The sequence below is a fragment of the Euprymna scolopes genome, chromosome 22 (genome assembly GCF_053919585.1).
Source record: "Euprymna scolopes isolate OS-2025 chromosome 22, ASM5391958v1, whole genome shotgun sequence".
In the NCBI taxonomy this organism is placed as follows: domain Eukaryota; kingdom Metazoa; phylum Mollusca; class Cephalopoda; order Sepiida; family Sepiolidae; genus Euprymna; species Euprymna scolopes.
The window spans coordinates 33,682,034-33,707,252 of NC_136503.1; the positions used below are offsets into that span (position 1 = coordinate 33,682,034).

The 25,219-nt window shown below is 36.0% G+C and overlaps 1 protein-coding gene across 1 annotated transcript in view; it reads right to left on the reverse strand.

Annotated features, from left to right (window-relative positions):
* Positions 1 to 5,090: 5,090 nt before the first annotated feature.
* Positions 5,091 to 25,219, reverse strand: part of LOC145243696 (proton myo-inositol cotransporter-like) — a 101,250-nt gene continuing 81,121 nt past the window's right edge. The window contains exon 9 of the mRNA XM_080106754.1: positions 5,091 to 5,194. Within this exon, the coding sequence (XP_079962880.1) occupies positions 5,091 to 5,194 (104 nt within the window). The remainder of the gene's footprint in view (positions 5,195 to 25,219) is intronic.

Sequence of the window (25,219 nt, forward strand, 5' to 3'; positions counted from 1 at the left end):
ATAACCCACTACTCATCAAACTGCTACAAAAAGTATACGCTCTTTCACAAAACAAAAGTATCAAATTCTGGATCCCCAGTCATTCTGGAATTCAGAGCAATGAAAAAGCTAATATAGCTGCCAAAAACGCTTTAAAACTCCTTAAAAGCAATATAAAAATTTCACATTCTGACTACAAACAGCAAATAAATAATCTTATTATGAAGAAATGGCAAGAAAGATGGAATAACTGTCCAAATAATAAACTTTTCACACAATAGAAGAACGATTACCAGATGCCAGAAGATCACGCAGAGAGGAAGTGATTTTGTCCCGTATTCGCATAGGACATATGCACATAACCCACTCATTCCTGCTAAAAAAAAAATGACCCTCCAAAATGTTTTGCATGCCAAGAACCTTTTACAGTAAAACACTTTCTTTTGTATTGTGGCGATCTCGCGCATATCCGGCAAAATTATTACAATGCCAACAATATAAAAGAACTATTTAAAAAAAATAACCTCCAACAAAATACTAACATTTCTGAAAAAAGTTAATCTATATAAAAGAATATAACTTTAATTAAATCCAACTTTACACACACACCCCAAAAAAGAAAGAAAGCACATCACCTATAGATGCAAAAAGTCTGATTTGACTCACTGATTAAATTAAAATATCTATCCCACAAAAAATAGGTGGAACTCGGCATTAAATAACCAAAAAAAAGTTGATAAGCCGTAAAACCAAACCAAACCAAACCAAACAATCTTCTTTTTTCTGTCCGAGACGAAACACAAATCGTTGGAAGAAATCGAAGAATTAAATTAGTAAAAACAACCGATCCAAATTCTACAACTGTATCACATTATACGCACAAGCATTTTAAATGAGGAATTATACGGATACGAGAGGCGTGCAATAAGTACTACCCCTGACCCACTTCCAGTTGTCTGATCTTACTTTCTTTATTTCGAATTATTCTCCCTTTGTCGCTATGACAGTAAGTATCGAAAATAAGTGGTATTTATGCAGAGAAAGTTTTTTTAATAGTATTTCCAAATTAAACTCAAGATTTACGGTATCTTTTTATTATTACATTGTTAGGTGAAAGTACAAAATATTTGTAAAATTGCCTTCCCATGTTAAAAATGGGATTCTAAATAAGAAAATTATTATTGTAACACTGTATCTTCACTGCATAAGTACCAAATAGGAAGCTAGAATAAAAAAGTAAATGCCTGAATTAGGAAAGTAAATATCTAAAATATATTAGTTCGCATAAAAAATTAACAAAGTGTCTTAAATAATTAAGCCTGTATCGAAAATAAGAAGGTATTGTATTTTTGTTTTGAAATCCTTGGAGATGAGGCATCATAATTTCTGTATTCATTCTTCTGCGGATTTTTTTCCTCATTTTCATAGTTATTGTTTCATCATGTTTTGGCCGACTCATCCTCTGGCCTTCTTCATGTGATTAACCCCTACTGGATAGGAATGCTGAGTCTTGTAACTGTATCCCCAGTAACTACTGCTTTCCACAGTTGTTGTCTTACCACATTTTTGCCACTGAATCCTTCGGTCTGCTTGGGTAGGATTGAGACCGCTATCTTAAAAAATGCTCACATGGAACCGTAGAGACTGAACACCCTATCCACTGCGACAGGGGCATCTAAGAGCAATCAAAGTTGGATTTTATGGTTTTATAAATTCAATTGCGTGTTCTTATCAAATCTTTCATTTCCAGGTTCATACTAAATAGCATTGTATTTTTCGTTTTGAAATCCTTTGAGATGGGGTTTCACAGATTATAAAGCCTCATCTGATCGCATATTAAAAATGGTGGCACACTATTCTCCTTCTTTTATTTTTCTCAATCAACCAGACTTCTCTTTTTATTTTTCATACCATGTAGCGTAACCGAAAGTTCTCTAATAGTATTGCATAACATATTTGATATCTCAGTTTCATCTCTTAGCGCCGCTAATACTGTTTCTTCAAGTGGTTCCGTATATTTAGGTATTAATCTTGATAACACATCGGCGTGACCTATTTTCTTTATAGGTATATATTTTGTTTGGTAATTATAATTCAATCGAATTACACCTCAACATTTTAGTAGATTTATCATGTCAGTTGGTATACTTTTTTCTAACCAAAATTGTTATCAGCGGTTTGTAGTTTGTTTGCAGAATAAACTTTCTTGCGTATAAAAATATGTAAACATTTTTACAGCGTAAATTAGTGCTAAACACTCTTTATTGATTTGACTGTGATTTCATTCAGCTTTATATTTTTAAACGTCTGTTTGTATTTTTCTGACTATATCTGCTCTGTGCTCTTTTTACCAAATTATTTTGCGGCGCTCTTATATAATACTAGCAGGTCGTCTAGCATTGCCCAGACGTAAAATACTCTTAAATATGACATTTTGATTAATGCAGATTTCGTATTTATTATTATATTATATTATATTATTATGGACTATATATATATATATATATATATATATATATATATATATGCTTCATCCAGGATGAAAACGAACGCGAGCTGTCATGATTGACAAGGGATGCCCTGCATAATTGGCGTTTTCCACATCCGCCAAACGAACACTTCCAGAATCAATAGTGTGCAATGACGGTAGAAAATTTGCGTGCTACATGTGTGGTGGTCCCAACTCCTTTGCAAAGAGCTGCTTACAGAATCGTCAAGAGAGGCCGAACAGTTGGATGCGCAAAATCCATTGTGAAATACTTTGCTTCAGATGCAGTGGTCAGGAAAACGCCGAAAGGTAGGAAGCATAAGCATTAGTCTCCTCCCCGACAAACTGAACACTAAGAAGCTCCCCTCCATGAAAGTACGTGTAGATGGACAAGAGTTTACGTTGTTGATCGATTGTTCGCTGACTCTAGCGAGTAAAGCCGTGTGTCACTTTTAGAAGCGGAAGTCAGCTGGAGTACTTACAGTTAATGGAAAAACATTGAATAACTGAGGATATAGCAACATAAATGTAAAGGTTGGCCAAGTTCCAAATGTCGACAGTGAAGCGTTGGTTGGGGATAAACAGCTGTTGGGTTTCGATCTGCTGATGGGGATTGGTGCGATCAAGAAACTTGGTGGAGTTTATTACACAGAATAAAGCGAAGCAGTTTCGGAAGCCTAAACAGATATGTTACCATTTCGATCCTTTAGCGTAACTTATGATTGCAGTAATAAAGAATGGAAATGGGCAAACGATCATTCTTCCAGTAAACTGAGTAACAGTGCGAAAGAATACACAGTGCCTTGTCATGCCAGGGATGCCTATGAAAACGAGATTGAACAGTGGCAGCAGAATGGATTGCTGGTGCCATATTAGGAAGAAGCGTTTGGTCCACTCAAAGGTCTAATCCCCTTAATGGCGGTTGTGCATGAAGAGAAGCAGAAGTTAATTGAATGAGTTTGTAAATGCTTTCACTGCCAATGCAGACGTGTACGTGAAGAAACAATGAGAGTGGCGCCGACAAGGAGTCAATGTGTCGCTTATGGATCTGCGGGATGTATATCTTCAAATCCATGTCAATAAGGCGCAATAGCTGTTTCAAACACTTATTTTCAAGGGCCAGCGCGTCTGTCTTACACGATTGGGATTTGGATTGAATATGACGCCATTTATTATGAAGTCTGTTATATATGTATATATAATATCTCAAGACCATGTGATCAAAATGGCCACATCAGCATATGTTGATGATATTTTCATTAATAAAAGTGTAGTTCCTGCGTCGCGCGTGCAACAACATTTTTTAGACTATGGCTTGGTTTTCAAGGATCAGTGCGACTGAAACACGGAGCCAGGGTTTTGGCTTGCAAGTCTGGGAAAAAGATGACACTCTTTAATTGAAACGAGGAAGTCCAATTCCGGATATCTTGGATGAATTCACCCGTCGACGTGTATTTTCACTCTGCAGAAAACTCGTTGGTCACTTCGTCGTATGCGGATGACTCTGAGTGGAAGTTGCATTTATCAAGTTTACCAAGCGTGTAGCAACTGCAGTAACAAAGTGCTGGGATGACAGAATCAAAAACGCGTCTCTCTGTCACATATTGACAGAAACTTTGAGCAAAATACGATAAATGGGCCCGTTGGAGGAGACTGGTAAATGGACGGTAAAGAAATTACAGTCTGAGTGGATGCGAGTTGCATAGCCACAGAAGTGGCACGAGAAACGAATGGAACGGTCATTGAGGATGCATGTTGGCAACGTCCAACTAACGAAGCTAAGCACATCAATCTAGCTAAACACGACGCAGCACTCAAAGGGGTCAATTTGACCTTTCAGTGGGAAGCGACAGTGTTACACTTGGTCATTGATTCGGTGTGCATGCATCGGTAGACTTCTGATACTTTAACTGGAAAAGCACTGGAAAAACTAGAGCAGCTGGTGAGATGCTTATCAAGCGACGGTTACGAACCCTGCAATCGCTGGCGAAAGAATATGGATTGACCATCGAAGTAAAACTTGTGAAGTCCTGTCAGAACCACGCAGATAGTCTCATCAGAGTACGGCGCAGATGGAGGGATCTATTCAAGGAAGGAAGAGAGTCGGTGCTCGGTAGTTGCGCAACAGTGGGACAACTGGATGAGGACCAGGTAACTGACATCTATCATCAAGGTGGACATTCAGGTGTGAAGCAAACTTTATATTTTGCCAGATCGGTTGACTCGCAAGTGTCCAAAGAGACTGCTAAATCTGTTGTGAAAGCCTGTGAAATCTTTAGAAAAAAGCAGTTTAATTAGCTGCCCCGCACAGCTCGTGAGTTCCCCTAAAGATATGCATTGAAGATTGAAGTGAGGCTCGTTGTCACAAAAACAAGTTGATCACCTTACATGAGTACCACAGCGATGGTTAAATGAAATTCATTAGATAAGGAATCCAGAGAACTCGCGTGTGTGCTGTAGCTGCAGAACACGATGTTTCTCAAATGCAGGCAATCCATTGGTCCAGCGAACATCCCGGTGTGAATAGGACGTTGTACTTTGTAAAGTTAACTCAGGAATAACTGAAGCTGAGGTGTGAATGGTGGTTGGGGATTGCAACAGATGGCAATCCATAGATTCAGCCTCAGTGCATTGGAACACGAGTAGTCTTGATGTCACGGAAAATCAAATCAGGGTTGCAATGAATATAACCCATTTTGGTACTCAGGTCTACCTTACGTTGATAGACTGTTTTGCCATCAAGCAATAGAAAATTATATTATGTTAAAGGGGGTCGCTTATTGACAATGATGCGGTGTTTTTTTCGGAGAGAGATTTATTGAGTTTGCATGGATGTCGGGAGTACATACACGATTTCGGTATGCCAACGTGCTATCAGGAAACAGAGTGATCGAGAGGCCCCATCGTGCAATAAAACGCATGGAGGTAAGACCACTGTGTACGATCGTAGAGGCAATGTACGTGCACAACGTTACACCCAAGGATGGCAAGACGGCTACGACTAAACCTGCTAACGTAACATACGCCTACAGGATCCGTACTAAAGGCATCAGTGAATTGTAGCTGCCCGACAATGCAGTTGCCTGTCCTTACAGGGTGTGAGATTTTGTTTGGCAAATAATCCGAAGATGTACGGCGCAGTTCAGCAGAGGTACAGTGATGAAAATCTATAGCCTACACTCAGTCTCAGTTAATAGAATACCATGCTACATAGAAGATGTGTTTCCGGCGTGCCGAAACGATTGCTCCATCCCGTGACGACATTACCTCTTTAGATGACCAAGTCTCACCGTTATACGAACGGCCACATGAAAAAAGTTCCTAAGAGAGTGATGCCCCCAACGATTAATGATGCGGTAGACGAAAACTCCACTGAGGGAGTTCCTTAGCCCGTATCGTTAAGACAAAGTACCAAGAAAAAGCGGCCTGCCTACAATACCAGTTATGTCATCTCAAGATTAGGGAAGAGTGTGACGGCGCAAAAGCGCTCAAGAATTGTGGCAGTGTCTTAGTTGGGCCAACTTATGGCGAAAATGAGATGGAGATGTTCGAGATCTTGTGGAGTTGTGTCGATAGAATTGTTCGGGATCGTGTTGGCGGAATTCTTTGGTGCGGTGTTAGGTAGTGCCGGTGAAAGTGTTTGGTACAGTGTCGGGCGTGTAAATATTATTGTTCATGTTGAGTCTCATTGATAGAAGTGTTTAGTTTACGATTATTAAATTGATGATTGTCACAATCGTAGTGCCGCCTGCGATAACAACATTTGTAACTGGTTCCGTCTCTCTCTTTCCTCGTGGAGCTACAAGATATTTTTTAATTGGGTTTTTTATATATTTCTTGTTAAGTTTTTTTTTTTAAATATGAAGTGTAAAAACGTATTCACTTTCTGTAACTAACAATAATTCTTTCTAACGTTCTTCATTAGACTTTTGAACATGCGAGGTCGTTTCGATTAGTTCGTTGTTAGGCAATTTTTTCTCACCGGTATTTCGTTTCAAATCCTACATTTCCACTGATATCGACCTGCGAAAGGGATATATATCGTCGAAGTAGCTGAGTGGTTTGTTACAGTTTGAGTAATAAAATCTGGTGAGCCGGCGTACAAAACGAATGTCGTAATCGAAGCGGGTGTTTCCTAACATGATGTTTGCGTAGTTTTCGACATCCCAAGTGCCTCTATCAGCCGGTAGTTACGGCTTACCCTATCAATCGCTATCTCGCAGTGTGGAAATACCCGGATTTACTCATATCTATTACATCATATCTACAATACGAACGCAAGTATCTTAAATAGGAAAGTGAATATCCTAAATAGGAATATCATTATCAAGAATCAGAAAGTATTCAAAACAATGAAGTATTTGTAATAAGAAAGTTTATATGAAAAACAAGATAATAAGTCTACAAACATAAGCCATACTATCTAAAGTATATATAAAATAAAACGTAATGCATCTAAAAGTAGAAAAGTTAGGATCTAAAATAAAAATTAACCATCTAAAATGAGAAAGATATAATCTAAAATAAGATTTTAAATATCTAAAATAAGAGACTATCTAAAATAAAGTCCAATATAAAAGGTTTGTATCTGATATACGAAAATGGGTACCGAATATAAAAAGGTAAGTATCTAAAATAAAACAGAAATTATTTTATCTAAGAATATAAGTATTTGAAATATCAAAATTAGTGTATTACATAAGAAAGCATCTAAAAAAAGGAAAGTTAGTAAACAAGATTAGAAATTAAGTATCTAAATTAAGAAAGAAAACCTCGAAGATAAGAACTATTTAACAAAGGAAGATTTGTAGCTAAAATAAGAAAGTTGGTATATAATATAAGAAATTAAATATCTACATAAAGAAAGTAGCCAAGATAAGAACGTATTTAAGAAAAAGTTGGCATTTAAAATGAGATAGTTTGTGTATAAGTGTTAAGAAATTAAGTATCAAAAGAGTAAGTATCTTAGATAAGAACGTATTTGAAAAAAAGGTCTGCATCTTAAATAAAAAAGTTTATATATAAGATAAGAAATTGAGTATATAAATTAAAAAAGTATCTAAAGCGTATTTTAAAAAAGTGTCATCTAAAATGCAAGTATCTAAAATAAATATTATTTTTTTCTTACAATTAATCAGAAGTGGCTTGTCCAGTACATTTTTGTAATGTTTAAACTTTGTTACATCAAATAAAAATGTTTAAAAACAAATCGTCTTTCCTTACAATTAAACAGAAGTGATGTATCCAGGGCATTTTTGTAATATTAAAACTTTGTTAAATCAAATAAAGATGTTGTAAAAACAAATCATATTTTCTTACAATTAAATAGAAGTAACTTTTCCATGACATTTTTGTAATTAATCAGAAGGGACTTTTCCAGGGCATTCATCGCTAAGCCCAAATATCAGCTTTTTTATTATTATTATTAATGCATTTATAATGTTAAATGTTCTTCGTTGGTTTTAGCGTCCCGAATCCTCGTATGAAAAAATGAATGGCTCTTTTAGTAAAATAGAGGTATCTCGCTCAGACTAGTGACAAATTATCCAATTTTTAGTTTAGTTTTTTTTTTTGTAGCTCTTTACATCACGTGACGCTATACTTTGTCATGAAAGTGTAGCATTTAAAGTTGATGGCGTTTCCATTGTAACAACGTGACACGTATACAAACTGATTAAAAATTGTAAATTAAAATTAAACTGAGATGAATGTCCAAAATGTACAACGATTTTTTCAATTTTGATCCATTTTATCCCTTAAAAACAATTCTAAGTGGATCAAAACGGATAAAAGAGCGGTCCGTAAAAGATCCAACCATTTGAGGCCCCTAACGCCGCTCTTCGACTTAGTTTCGGAAGAGATAGAGTTTGAAAATATGGAGACAAACAGTCAGATCGACAGACAAACAGACAGACATATAGCCGTTCATATATTATATTAGCATCACCAAATTTTAATTGGGAAATACATTAATTAAGCAGTATTTAAATAGAGTTATTTCTCTTGCATTATTGTAGTACAAACGCCGCTATACAGAGTTTCCTGGCTAAGTACTTGCAGTTTAATAGTGAAACTGATAGAGTCAATGGTTTTGAAAAATGGCTTATATTTTTCTAGAAGTTTCCGGTTACTTTTTGATCGTGTTTGAAAGATTAAAGCCTAAAGTTATTTTCTAAAAGAAGAAGGTGTTCGAAATAAAATTTAGAATGAATAAATATTAAGTACGTGCATTAATGGCAGCAAACTGCCAAGTGTATATATCGACGCAATGACAATTATCTGCATGGAGTAAAACCTGTTCACATATTGAAAATTGTGACACGCTTTTTCCTTTTTTAGTTTTCTCCTTCAACCAAACTTTTTTTCATTTTTCTAATGAAATTATCCTTCTCCATTGCTTTTTTTTTCAGCGTAAGCGGAAATTCTCTGATAGTATTGCATAACAGACTCGACAATTCGCTTTCATCTCTTAGCGTCGCTATCACTGTTTCCTCGAGTGGTTCCGTATATTTGGGTGTCAATCTTGATAACCCATCGGCGTGACCTACTTTTTTTGAAGGTACATAATCTATTTTAAAATTATAATTCAATAGAATTACACCATAACGCTGTAGTCGATTTACTATTTGAGCTGTTTGCAGAATATATCTATTAAATATTTCTTACAGCGTAAATTATTGCTAAACTCTTTGGATTTGATGGTAATCTCGTTTCGCGCGCAGTAACGTTCTTGAAGAATGTGTTATTGGTTTATACATCCATCCTTGAATTTGTGAGGTAATAAAGCACCCAATCGCTCATTAATAATATCTGCTGCTACAATAATTTTCCTATTCCGGTGAAATGTGCTAACGATATATCTGCTTTAACCTTCTCATGTAGTAGGACCCAGTCTGATCGCTTCCCTGGTCACAGCTGGTCAGTCTTCAATCGTGGTCGGGTGTTTCTCAGTCTTCCTCGAGTCCAATGTTGATATGCAGTTCTTATGCAGGTCGATCGTACGCTGAAAAACAGTAACTCAACAGATCGCGATCAGGCGGTAAACGATAATTCAGTTCACAAAAAAAGCAAACTTCGATTTTCTTTCTACACTATTAAGTCCAAATATATATATATATATACAAATTTTCTTTACAAATACAGTGGTTGAGTAAATCCGTGCAATTCACGACTTCTCTTAAGTCTGTGATTAAGTCTTGCACTTTCTTTTCTTTTTAGCATTGGGGTTGTGGCGAAAAGGGGAGTCACCAAGAGGCGGGGCGATTTACTCGTCGATAATTCGACGGACTCTTCAGATCGAGAATTCTACACACAATCTCCTATTTTGCGTTTTTTTTTTTTGTTTTTTTTTTACACAGTGTTGTTCCGCTCTCGTTTTTATAGATCGGGGTGGAGCAGGCTGGGTAGTTTCTGTAACCAATCACCCACGACAGTGTCAACTTCCAGCATATTTCCATTGGTCCCCTCATCTACATAGCTGTTGTTTTCTTACCGTTTCGACCAACTTTTCCTCTGGCCTTCTTTAACCACGACGGGATAGGAATGCTGAATCTTGTAACTTTATCTCCACTAATTACTGCCTTCAATAGTTGTTATTATCTCACGACGTTTTGGCCAACTAATCCTCTGACTTATTTTGGGTAGGATTGAAACCGGTATCGTCAGATAATACTCACTTGGTACCATAGATATTTAACGCATCTGTCCCACGATTTTGTTGACAGACCGAGTTCTTCTGAATAAACACATGAGAGAATTCGCTTTCTAAATGCATAAAAGTATTTCTGTTTACTTCGTCTTATATTTTTTTGACGTTAAATTTGTTACAAAAAGAATTATTCGGTAATTCCCATAAGTTAAAAGTACACCTCAGTCTAGACCAAAAAAGTTCGTAACATTTTTCCCATGAACTAAATATTACATATTAATTCTGTTTGAACTAAAATTTTGTACCTAATACCATTCTGGCGATAATTAAAACTTTATCTGTGAATTTCTTGCTGCCATTTGGTATCCTCTGCACTATTTCACCACGTTTGTTTGGCCCATCCTTGATCAATAACTTCTCTAAGTACTAACAAAGGGAAGGACTAAATGTTTATTTTATGTAAGAATTGAGTTTAAAAACAACGTCTATTTTGTATGATCCTCATTGAGTTTTTTAATGGAGAGTAAAAAAAGATACTTGTGAGTAATAAGCCTTTCTTAAGTTTTTCTTTAGTTTTTTCCTTTTTTACTTTCTATGTCGTTTCGAATAGTTCATCGTTCTAAATTTGTGAGTTGTGAATCATATGTCGCCACTTATAGGTCTCAGAAAAGGGATATCGTTGAAGCAACGGAGCGGTCTTGATATAGTTTCAAGTAATAATCAGGTATTGATATACTGCATGAATGTCGTAGGTTCCTAGCATGAGGCTTGCGTGCCTTTCGACGTCTTTACCTAGGTGGTTCTATTAGTCGGTATTATGGTTCAACCAGCCAATCGTCATCTTGTAAGTAAAAATGACACAGACGTACCTATCATTATTACATCACATATAAATAAGCAGGCCTGTAAGCTTCAAGCAGGGTCGTTCGCATCAATAAGTAGAGCCACTCACATCAAAAAGTAGGGCTATTCACATCAATAAGCAGAGCCATTCACATCAATAAGCAGGGGCGTGAGTTTCAAGCAGGGCCATTTGTATAAACAAGCTTCAAGTAAGACCACTTATATCAATAGGCAGGTCCGTTAATTTCAAGCAGAGCCATTCACGCGCGTTCAATACGCAGGGCCGTGGGTTTCAAGCAAGGCCACTCACATCAATAAGCAAGACTGTGAGCTTTAAACAGGATCATTCACATCAATAAGCAAGGCTGTGAGCTTCAAGTAGGGCCTTTAACGTCAATAAGCATTAACGTGAGATTTAAACAATTTCTCGGAACAATCAGCGTTGTTAGGTCCATGCAGGTTTATGAACTTTAAATGAATTGCATCAACAGTCCAAACTATTGGGTTAAAACGACTCGGTGCAAAAAGAATAAAATAACACAAATACAAGTTTACATTTTTATGACCTTTGAAATATTGAACCATTTAAAAAGTATTTACTACAAAATTTCAGTTACAAATGTCACAAATAAATTTTGATATATTAATTTAAAAATGAATATAACATATTTTTAATTTATTTCATTTTCAATTAAAATAAGTACAAAAAATTAAATGGGAGAAGAATCTTCGTTTAGAATTTTCCTCGGGAGTTTTTTTTTCTTCGGTGAAAATAATTTTTCGATTTCTTCCAAAGATTTGTTTTTTGTTTCAGGTAGAAATAAGAAACAAAATATTGAACCAACCAGAGCCACGGAGGCCATCACGTAAAAAACACCTAAAAAAACAATTTTAGAAGATAAATACAATAAATAAGTTATACGGGATCGTTTCAAAAATAAAGCTACATATTTTTAACTTAAAAAGTTGAAGAGTTACGAAGACGAGAGTGGTACCATTAAAACGAACGACCTTTTGAGTTCCAAAATTTATATTTCTACATAGTCACTCTCAATGCACTTTTGCCAGGAATTCAATGACGCACCCTTGCTTCTGACGCACGTGTATGACATGGATAATTTTCTTAGCATCTATGGACAAATGCTTTTCGAACTGATATGATATTAGTCGCACACACACGTACACAAACGTATCAAGTACGCACCGATTGTCTGCCCGTGTCGTGATTTCCGATTTGTCCGACAGGGGGCGTTCTCTACTTTCTGTTTTTGCTTTCTTTATCTACTTCCGTTATATACTTATCTCTCTCTTTCATTCGAATCGCCCATGTGATCAGACGCACATTTCCGCCCCCCTCGAAAAAGCGATATCATCGTTTTAAGATAAAACGAAGGTATATTTTTTCAACGTAAGAATGAATACACGTGTTTTTATTAACGACCTCCCACAAAAATCGCCGATCTCCATAAAATTTGTTACCATCCGACGTTAGAGGTTATACTCGCCGTCCGCTACAAATGGTGACCTTTTACGGTGACTTCGTTTATTTTTCTCGCACGACGACAGCATGGGGACACGTCCACAAACAAAATGGTTAGGGTTAGGGTTAGGGTTATGGCAAAACAGCAGAATAGACTCTTCAATCATTCACATACAATGATTACACAGCAACAAAATAGAAGCCATTCCTCCACGACCAAAGAAAAGAAAAAGGTTTTTCTTCGACACGTCGACAACAAGTAAATAACTGCTAACCACGTGTATAACAAATATGGCATCAAGCGCACTCGTGCGCACGCGTTTTTTGTCCACATGTGTGCGCAGTAAAAAAAATTAAATAAATGATAACAAAACAGAATAACAATTTTTTCTACTTTACTTCAATTTATGTCTGAAACGCCAGAATTTGATCATTTTCACTGTGATGACGAAGTGCAAACATTCCATCATATGCGTTTTAGTGTCACAAACTTCAACCTTTTTCATCGATGTCTAAATATTTTTCTTCGCCATGCGCGCATTAATAAAAAAATATCCCAGCTTTCTGTATCGTCATGGAGAACGAGCGGCAACAAGCCCATCGAAAACTACAAATAGCGACACTCTTGCTGTTTCCCCCTTCAGTGTTCAACATTAATATAGAAGAGAACAAACGACATCAAGCCCATCGGTGTATACTGATTAAGACACACGCGTGATTTTAAAATCAGAGAGTAAACTGGCACATTTTTTACTCTCCATGCGTGCACAGGAAAAAAAATAAATTTCTATGTGCGTCGACATACGTAGCTCGTGTTGTCTTGTACACGACACGTCATCTCAACAACACCGAGTTCTTTACTTCACATCGATGTTAAAAGAAAATCAATCTCAGCAACGTCTTACGGCATATCAACCCTTTCCAGCAAGGTCTTACGTCATATAAACCCTTTCCAGCAACAAATGCGACAAGGAAACTAACAAAGACACTCGTCAAGCCCTGTAAACTCCAGTAACCACAACGACCTCGATGACAGAAGTTACCCCAGCCAACATGAGATAAGCTGCAACTTGCACACTACGAAAATCATTCCTGGGCGTTCACGATCGCACCGACTCACTGGGTACACCGATCATCTGAACAATGTTGACACCGCGCTTTTCGCGGACAGACACATTTTCTCGCAGACTCACTTCCGACCAGCGCATCTAATCTTGACAACACTTTTCTCGGAACAGAATAATTTCCTTGCGGACCCACTTGCGACTAATTACGACCAACCGTGGCGACCATTTGCGCACGCTTCCTAGACTCGGCAACACTATGCAGTCTCCAACCGCAATATCTTGCACTTAAAATGCACAACGGTTGTCCTGTGACCTTTCCACACAGTACACAGGCTTCAAACTCTCTTTGTCGATATCTTTTCCTGTCGCAATCTCTTTTCTTCTTAGCCTCTGACTATCTGACGTGAGAGTATTATGGGCAGATGCTTTTCGAACTGATATGCTATTACATATAACGCACCCACACGCACACAAACGTATCTCAAGTACGTACCAGTTATATGGCCTTGTCGTGATTTCTTATTTGTTCGACAGGTGGCGTTCTCTGATTCCTGTTTTTGCTTTTTTTGCCAACTTCAGTTATATACCTATATCTTTTTCATTGGAATCGTAGATGCGAAGACACGCGTTTTCTACACGCCTCGACAGGGCGTTATCGTTTCACGGCAAGACAATATTACGTATACAGAATGAACATATGCACAACGAACTTTCATATTCATCCATCCACGTACACGCAATGAACTCTTTTTACTTTATTTATGTTCGTTTGTATATATATACACATATATACACGTGTGCACACAAAACACTCGCTTATTGTTTTTACATATTTCAAGTTAAATAAAACATATTATTTCTATATATTGTAACTCTGTTTTAACGTGTTTCCTTTTAATGTTTTCTTTAAATGTCCTCGGTAAACTTGGTCTTTATTGTTGATTGTTTTGGGGCACACGCAAAATGCATATCTTAACAAGTGGTGACCTTCAAAGTAACAGCCTATACGAAATATTGATCACAATTTCTACAGATTAATAATCTCGATTATCACAAATTTCATACCGTCAATATATACAATGGATGGATGAAATTTTTAAGTCATGAATGTAGAAATCTAGTCACCATAACTTTCAATCCCTCCTGATCGATTTGGACGGAATAAAAAATAAAAGGCATTACGTTTTGAACGCCCTTTGTATAATTGCCTCTCTACAAGGGTAAATTTGACACAAGATTAATTTAATGTGGGAAAACTGTAGTAGCTATTATCCAAGTCCACAAAGAAAGGGAGTAAGGATCGTACTGTCGTTCATCAATCGGATAAAGATTCGGAATTAAACCCAAAAAGAACTGCTTATAAGGGAAAATTGTATTTTTTTAATTGGGAATCACTGCTTATCAAGGACCAGGAGGGCACGCTAGAATAAGGGTAAAAATGATCAGTAATGGTCGAACTTGGGTAGGGTTTAATTACAGTACTATCAACAAGAACTTAATAAGATTAGACTTGAGCACGACCATGTTATATTCAGCTGGGAACCAGCCCCACGGTACTGTGTTTCACAGACGGGCAGTTCCAGGAAAGAAATTCTGTTCATGGGATTTTCGTTTAGTCTTAGGCAAACTCACAAAGACACCCATCAAACACTGTAAACTCCTGGAACTCACAACGACTTCGATGACAGAAGATATCCCAGCCAATATGGGTTAAGCTGCAACTTGCACACTACGAAACTCATTCTTAGGCGTTTACGATCCAACTAACCCACTGGGTACACCGATCATTTTAAGTGAGTAAAATTGTTGCCCGTGTTGAGTATTTGTTGCGAAAGTTTACAAATTGATCGAAGCTTAGTCGAGCACCTATCATGAACGTAACGATAGAGCTGATACAGACTTGAAATGTTTCTTCTGTGAGGAAGAAGAAGTAAGAAAGGCGAAAAGGTAATTGCTCACTAGATTTCGAAGACGGTGTTTACCCTGTTTTTTGGGGATAGTTGTGTTTTTTTTCTATAGTCGTGAAATGATGACAGATCGCTTATGCAAACGAAGTGTTTGGGAATAAATGAATTCTTGGTGCTACAAAAAACTGAGAATTTCATTCCTGTTCCAAAGCGAAACGAACTTGAGGCCGCAGCATTGGATCACAGGATCATATGGAATAACCGTATTATATATATATATATATATATATATATATATATATATATATATATATATATATATATATATATATATATATACTGTTGATAAAAATTTAAGACCACTTAAAATCTTTTTAAAAAAAACTTTTTAAGGATAGATTTTAAACTCTTTTGACTTGAGGTTGCCAATACTACAATCTAAACGGTTATAAAAACAAAAAGCTACATTCTAAAGATTTATTTTGAAAATTTACATTTTTATTAAATTAGTCTTTTTACACATGATCAAAATTATAAGACCAGACACAAAAATTCTATTAAATTGTACAAAAAGTGTATGAAAAGTGCATGAAAACATTGAACAATCAAACTTAATAATGAGTTCTACCTCCACCACTTTTGATGACTTCAAAATGCTTTGGGGCATGCTAGAAATAATAGTTTCCATTAAGGTGCGGGGAATCTTGCTCCAGTTTCTGAAGATGGCTTCACGAAGTTCATTTTTTGTTCAATATTGTTTGCCATTTCGATAAATTTCTCTTGTCATCCATCCCAAAACATTTTCAATTGGGTTCAAGTCCGGTGAGCATACAGGAAGTCCCAAGAGATGGATTCCATTTTCTTGTAGAAAGCTCAAGGTCCGTCCTGCAGTGTGGATTGCAGCATAATTCTATTGGAATAACCAACCATCCCCACACAAACGATGCTTTTTTAGCATGCTACCATAACCAGCTGCTGTCTCAAGACTCTGTACCACCTGAAGCTCTATTGTCCAAGTGTAAGAAAAGGCACCCCATAACATTACGGACTCTCCACCACTATGACGTGTGGAAAAAATGTTTTTGTCATGCCAATATCGCTGAGAGCCATCAGGACCATCTAAATTAAATTTTTTCTCATTAGAAAACAGGACTTTCTTCCACTTCTCAACGTCCCGGGTTTGGTATTCACGACCAAATGTTAAGCGGTCCACTTTGTGACGTGGAAGCAATCGAGGAATTTGTTTACGTTTTTTATTTACCATGCCTTTTTGTTGTAAGTGTCGTCTGATGGTTATTGGACTGCAATCTAACAATTTATGCCCTTGGTCTTATAATTTTGATTATGTGTAAAAAGCCTAATTTAATAGAAATGTAAATTCTTGAATAAAATTTTTGGAATATACCTTATCGTTTCCATGAATTTTAGATTGTAGTATTAGTAACCTTTAGTTGGAAGAGTTTAAAATCTATCCTTAAAAAAAGTTTCTTTTTAAAGATTTTAAAGGGGTCTTAAATTTTTGATCAGCAGTATATATATATATATATATATATATATATATATATATATATATATATATATATATATATATACTAGCATGAAGACCCGACGTTGCCGGGACTGAATGACGATCAACGAATATTTCATGCTCATATATTTTTAGTTTTATTCGTGCAATTCGTGAAATCGCCTGAGAGGAAGCTTCACGTGCCTCCATGCAGTAACTTGCTCCAAAATATATTATTCTACATTGCTCTAGAGAACCTACTGTTTCTTTTATAAATCATTTCATATAAACTTCTTTCCAGTTAACGAAAAATAAAACATTAAGAAATTTACGTGCGGGGTTTAAACCTACAGACCTCGTCATGCAAAAAATAAAAAAAAAATTTTTAAAACACGTAAATTTTCAAGTCTTATAAAATTCGTTGCAGTTTGTGAAAAAGATTAAGAAATTTACGTGAAAACATACTATCAACTTAACCACAGCAGAATTTTCACGTACCGTTGTTCTATCATTGTTGCTAAGCGACGAAATGGAAAAAATGGCTTTACATATGATAGAGATTGTTGTGGTGGCAACCACTTATTTGTATATGCGAATAACATAACACTATAAATGGCAAGCCTAGGTTGGCCTTGGTGTGTCTAACTCAAATGCCACCAGAAGTGACGCCGAAGAGCGTACATGTCCTCCCACCAAGACTCTCTGACTCGACACCGTCATTTGTACATATTGTAAATATACCTTTTCTTTAATACACTTATTATTGCGTTATCTTATTGTTTGCGTCTTCATTGTATTTCCTTACTAATTATTGTTCAACCTTGCAACCACAACATAGATAAATAAAAATAACGCTTTCGATTATCGGTAATTATCGGGGGTATTCTAAGACAAAACTTAACTAAGATCACTACCAGACTTATACACTAAAGTTCTGTAAATTTTAAATAAAATCTGTGCAACCGTTTCGGGGTCTATAAGGAACTAACTATCACATACAGACAGAAACAAAATTGCATTTACATAATTGTATATATATATATATATATATATATATATATATATATATATATATATATATTAATTTTTGTATTTTTTTATTTGTCCTCTGCACCTTTCAAACTGAAACGCACGTAATTTTGGTGAATGCTTCACGGGTCAGGGATAAGCTAGAGCTTCACTTTTACGCTTTTACTTCAAACATACATATCTCTCTCTCTCTCTCTCTCTCTCTCTCTCTCTCTCTCTCTCTCTCTCTCTCTCTTTCTCTCTTTCATATATAAATATATTATTATTATTATTATTATTATTATTATTATTATTATTATTATCATCATCATAATTATTATTATTATTAGTTTCACTTTATTCCCATGATTGTCCCTGTATTCTACCTATATTATTTTACTTTATTTTATTTTATTTTTATTTTATATTTTTATCTATGTACATATATGCATTTATACATTTATATATGTATGAATGTGCATGCGTACAATTATAATAATAATTTTTGCATTAACTCTTTACACCATTGTATTCCCATCCCACATTTTATTTCTTTCCAAATTTAAAAATCAACCCTAGTTATGTTCCTGTCTTGGTCAAATTTACCCTTTCTGGCCTATATTTATTTGTTCTAAAAATAGATTTTGAAAGATAACTCTCTACATGCACCTTCCTCTCTTTCTTTCTCGCCTCCCCCCCCCTCAACTATGTCTATCTCTCTTTCTTCCCTCTCTTATCAATTTTTAATTATCTCATTTTAGACCTGCAGTTTATAGCCCATTTCTTTGATCCGTAATTTAAAAAAAAATGTTGCATTTTCTTGAAGCTCAATTTTTCCCTGGACATTTATATTTCTGCTTCCTTATGAACTGCCATTGGACTAAACATTTTCCTGCATTGGATTTTATCGTTTTACCCCATTGGATCTTTATAATATCATATTATTCCCTTTTTCTCCCTGTTCCCCATTTCTTGCTTTCCCAATCTCTTTGAATCCCATCAAAGTGTCTAAAAACTATTAAATGACTTTTTATGCAAATATCAAAACTTTTATATTGTTTGTTTCCCCGTGATGCATTAACCTGCAAAATTCATTGTATATTTTGCAAACATCTTCCATCTGATGAGAAGATTTGCTCTCTTCCAAACTCCATGAAATAAGGGATTTTTTTGTTTTAATCGTACTCCTTATCGAATATTTAACATTTTGTATACTTTCCTTACGGGTTTACAGGAAAATTTGATATTTTCAATATCAAGATTTTTATTGTATATATATATATATATATATATATATATATATATATATATAAAGCTGAATGTGTGTGTGCGTGTGTGTGTGTGCGTGTGTGTGTGTCTGGTCATGAATAGGCTCCTATATAGTTGACTATTATAGAAAATTGATCACATATAATGATAAATGTATCGAGATACAGGAATGGGTATGTTTGTATATCCAATTTCGAGTCTGTAGACTAAAATTTGACAGACACACAGACACACAGACACACAGACAGACACACAGACACACATACACATTCACTTTTATAGATATACTAGCATTTCAGCCCGGCGTTGCCCGAGTGTTTGGATGTGTATGTTAAGCAAAAAAAGAAGAAAAAAAAAGGGAAATGTACACAGACTGACACACAGACAGATACACAGACACGTTCACTTTTATAGATAGATAGATAGATAGATAGATAGATAGATTTGTTTAACAAAAATATATACGTACGCATAAATATATATGGAAACAATTTTGTCTTTACTATAAACTTTTTTCGCAAATATTATGCAAGTATAAATCATGTAGAATATCTGCATGAATATAATTACAGGTAATAGTTAACTAAAGATAATTATCCACTTAAAAACCGAAGCAACTAATAGGGAATTAATTAAAATGAATGTTTAAAAGAATATGCAAATTAGCTAGATCGTTTGCTAGTGAATGCAATTCCACAATCCATATATAATAAAATTGTATTTACTATTTAAATAAATAGAAAATAGGGTTTTTGATATGAATATCGATACACACAAAAGAAAACCGAATTTATAGGAGTATTTATTGAGATTTTCGGACTGACTTCCTCATCTTGGTTGTTATAGTCATAACGTTTCGGCCGTTTTGCCCTCCCACCTTCATCAGGTTTTTTGTATCGAACTGGGGAACCGTTTGTTAGGAGTCTCGAACCCAACCCTTTATTATTATTACGGGAGTACCGTGTTCAGACTCCAGCTAGGCTCTGGGACATAGTTGCTGATTCTCTGTTTTCAATGTTACTTTTCACTGCCTGCGTTCAGAATTGAACTCAGCACCTTTGGGTAACTGTAAACTATGATACAACGTTTAGGACCACTCGGCCATATTTCCTAATCTCTGAATACCCTTTATGTAAAATTTCAAATGTTTAGACCTGAAATTGACTGAGTAATTTAATAGAGACCGCAGAGGTCAAATTTTATTTAACTTTGACCCCTATAATGACCCGTATTATGACCTCTAATATTTATTGTTTTGGGCTCATATCAAGTTATTAAGTTAGATCCATGTCCAAGGAACCTATATTAAAAATTTTAATTGTTTATACACAAAATTGGCGGAGGAATTAGGTAGAGTTCTCAAAGGTCAAATCGTTGACCTTTGATCCTTTAACAGTTAAATTTCTGACCTAAAACGGGTTACAAAGATTTATTTATTTATTACAACTACAAAGTGATTTCCTTTCTGCATCCGTTTGTCTTACATTAAAAGATATTTCTATAAACATAGATTATGTTTATTTTCCTACCTGTGGAACATATTACCACATAATTGCTTTCCTCGCTACAAGAGGGTCGGTTACAGATTCAATGTCAAGGGATACATAATAAACTATCCTCATAAATAATAAAAGTTTCCTTATTTTATTCATCGTTTTCAATCACCTCATAATATTCTTAATCAGTAAACTGACAATCTATTAACTATCTCATTAACTCTTTTTATCGATTAGATTTTAGTCTAGGACTTATTAGCATTTTTTAACTTAATAACGAGGTGGTGTTTCTAACGAGCTGACAAGTAGATGTAAAAATTCCATTCTAACAGTACTTAATAGGCAGGAAGTGATTTCGTCAGTGTCTGACAAAGCCAGGATTTCTGCAAAGAACTTTGGTTCAAATTTTACTCTTTCTGATCAGAATCCTATGACTAAAATACTCTCGTTCATATCCATATAAATATCTGTCTTTTTTTTACAAGGTGATCACCACTTATCAAGGCCCGGAAGCCACTCAGGGATAAGGGTTATTGCAACAATACGTTGTACAATACGTTAGTGTTGAGATTTAAGTGTCTACTTAAGAGGGCGGTTCATTAGGAATTTGTTTTCGTTGGACTTGAAGACATCCAGGTTGTAGTCAGGTGGGAAACAGGCAGACGGAACAGAGTTCCACAGGCGTGCAGTTCTAAGAAAGAAGTGTTGATCATGAAATCTACGTTTTTATTTAGGCACAGATAAAGAGTGGGAAAAATTGATGTGTTTTTCGTGAAAGATTGGCGAGGGGGCCAGAGATTGGGGCTCAGACGAGCATCTGCCATGGAAACAACGGTAAAACAAATATAGGCTCGCAACGTCTCTTCTGTGGGAGAGAGGTTGCAGGGAAGAGAAAAGGGCATCCCCCACTAAGCTACGAAGTCTATTTTGTACTCTGTCAAGGGAGGATAGGCTGTTTTAGCAGCTCCTGCCCAGATATGGCAGCAGTATTCCAGTATTTTTGTCCATCGACCACTACTCTTATGAGCCTATCAGAGAGAAATGATTTAATGATTGAGAAAATATTTCCAGTTATACCGTAGCTGGAAATCTTGTGAAGAGGCCTTTATGCCATACCTTGTCGAAGACCTTTGATATGTCAAGAGGAATTGCCCTAGAAAGGAAACCTTTGTCAAGAGATTCGCTAATTCTATAAGATATAATCGTTAGCACATCTGTGGTAGATCTTGCAGAATGGAAACCATATTGTGTGTCACTAAGAAGGTTATTTCTGCTGAGGTGGTTGACTACTTCTCTATTTAATATGGATTCCAGCAACTTACTCATGACACAAAGGAGACTTATTGGTCTGTACTGAGAGGGAGATGACTTATCACCTGAATTCTTAAATACAGGGCATACTGATGAGGTTTTTAAGGCAGCGTTTTAGGTCTGGTCAAACTTATTAAGAAACGTGATGCCATGAAACGTAATAATATTTTGTCGAAGCTTGCTTCTGTCTTGACATTGCTATTCATTCTTCGTTTAAGATTGAGATGCTTTCCATCTTAGAATATATCGTCGATCTGACAAATATTTAAAACTATCAGGATCCGTTAGTCGGCGTTGCCCGGTGGAAGCCTCCCTCACTAGCAAAAAAGTAAACTACGGTTGTTGTTGTTGTTGTTGTTGTTGTTGTTGTTGTTTGCGGCCACTGTCGTCCCTGAACAAATCGAGACACTGAAATAATCTGGCTTTCACTGGCAAGTAGTGATGGTTTGAGTCGTTAACACGCAGGTATTTTTTAATGTAAGAAAAGCAATTAATGGAATGCATAAATCAGTATAAATTAATAAAAGTACAAAAATAGTCCATAAGAATAATAATGGAAAGTATAAACAGAAGGTTCAAAGGATAGGGATTCTCGCTGTATAAGGATTGTTAGATCGAACTCAGTGGTAGCATTCCTAGCTGTTTTTGTTTGTTGTTCAAGTCTGCCTCTTCTTTTCAACTCTTCCACAAATAGGAGTAAATTAAATTCCAGTTTTATGTGGATTTTTTAACGTTTAAAGCAAAAGAATTACAACTTTTTTCACTGTACTTCCTTGAGTATTGTCATAATAGACACCTCCAACATCCCCATGGAAAGAACGGTATTCGGAGTAGACAATCTGGAAAATCTACAACAGTGTAGTAAATAATGGGCAATTAACAATTCTCCTCCCTATCCAACAATCATGAAGTTGTTTGCTCAGCTACCGAGAAGATTACCATGCTTGCCAGTCGGTTTGCCTCCAACTCCACACTGGAACCTGCTAACAATCCCCTCCCCGACTTTCCTTTCCGGACAGACGCCACACTTGACGATCTGAAAATCACCCCTTCTCAGGCGCATGCAATTATAAAATATCTTGACACTGCAAAAGCATGTGGACCTGATCTCATCCCGGCTGTGCTATTAAAACTGTGCTCCGCCAAAGTAACTCCAGTTCTCTCCAAACTTTACAACAAATGCCTTAATGAATCTTGCTTTCCTGCCTCGGCCTAACGTTCACAGAAAACATGAGTTGGAACAATTACATTGAGAGCATTGCCAGGACCGCTGCGAAGAAGGTAGGTTCTCTCTACTGTGCTAGAAACTACTAACGCCCGAAAATATCTTGTACCTCTATAAAGCCACCATTCGTCCATGTATGGAGTATTGCTGTCATATTTGGGCTGGTGCATCTGCTACTAGTTTCTCGCTCCTAGACAAGGTTTAAAAGAGAATCGCCAACCTGATAGGTCCTGAACTATCATCTAAGCATCAGCCTCTGTCCCATCGACGAAATGTAGCATCCCTCTGCCTGTTCTACAAGTATTTACATGGTGAATGCTCCGACGAACTGCAAACACTTGTACCCCCTCGACGTAAATACCCCTGACAAACCCGACAAGCAGCTAAATCCCACATCTTCATGGAAGAGATCCCTAGATGTAAGAGAGCCTTCTACTCCAGTAGTTTCTTTCCCAGAACCTGCTTCCCCAACATGCAGAAGTTCAAGTGTAACGTGATCAGACATCTTGCTGCCCAACTCCCCACATAGTACCCCTGTAAGTCATGTCCCTGATAGTAGCTCCCTACATCAAAGTAGCAAAAAGCCTGTTATATTTTAATGTTCATGTTATGAGAAAAGTAAGAGTCTTATGAGAGATTAGTGCTGAGTAAGAGATGTTCCTGATGTAAGAAGAGATGTGATGTTAACATATTGTTAGAGAAGAGATGTGGACATTAACACGTATATATAAAGAGAGTACATATAATTACACTTTGAGAGGGGGATATCTAGATAGATAGACCGATAGGTTGGCATTTATGCCGATACATTGAGAGGTTGGCATTTATGCTTTGACAGTTTGTATGAACGGGAGTGTTTATATAACATAAATAGAATGACACATATATTTTCTAAACATATATTTTTTAGATGATGAATTTCGGATAGTTCTTATATATAAATTGACAATACCTTTTTCATGTAATGATGGACACAGGAGACGGCAGTTATAAAAACATGATGAGCATTTATTCTTCCACTTGACCGGTCAATGGCTTGCATCCAGGAATTCAAAGTTTCTTACATTTTCTTTTTCTAACCCTCTCGCTTCTAGACGGTGGCAAGGTTCGAACTGGTCGGACTCTCGTCTCTCTCTATCTCTCTCTCTCTCTCTCTCTCTCTCTCTCTGCCTCCCTTCTGACTTCTCTTCTTTCTAACTAACTAACTCACACTTCTTATATTGAGAAATCCATGCATGTCCGGCCAACGTGACCACAACTCACGTGCCATCAACATGCGCGACCTGCACATTTCGAAACATTCTGATTTCCCATTTTTCTTTTGTTGTTTTCATAAAGGAATTCAACCTACATATCTAATTCATATAACCCATTTTTTATTATCCAACATTCTTTCTACAATGAATAGATTCCAGCCAAAATTATACTTATTATTTATTTTATCAGAATCAACAATTTACTGGACATTCCATTTAAAACCTATTGTTCTTTAAAACTTATCTCCAGGGTTCGATTCCCGTTTTCTCTAATTTTATTTTCATTTACTAATTCTCTTTATTTTTACTTACATGAAAAAAAGGGACAAGCCTTTTTCATGTAACAAGCCTTGTTTGGGGTGAAAATGTAATAAAAAAGTTTTTAATGCCCTTTTTGTGGGGGAGGGAATAATTCGCCTTAATGTAACCGTGATAATTGTTGCGAGCAAATGCTAAAAAACAAAGTTCTAAAATGGGTTAATTGTTCATACCCACTGCTTTTGTTTATATCAGGCTTTTTTTTTTAATTTTATAATGATCTTTCATAATATGTAACATCGCATAGACTAACATATTTTGCATAATCCTCTTGGTTTACATGGGAAATAGATTCTAATGCTTTTAAGCAACATCAAACAGTTTTTTTTTATTCAGCCCACTGAACTGGAGCCTCTATTCTAATATATTATTTGAACCAATTAAATTAAATCTTATTAACTCAATTTATTTATATCC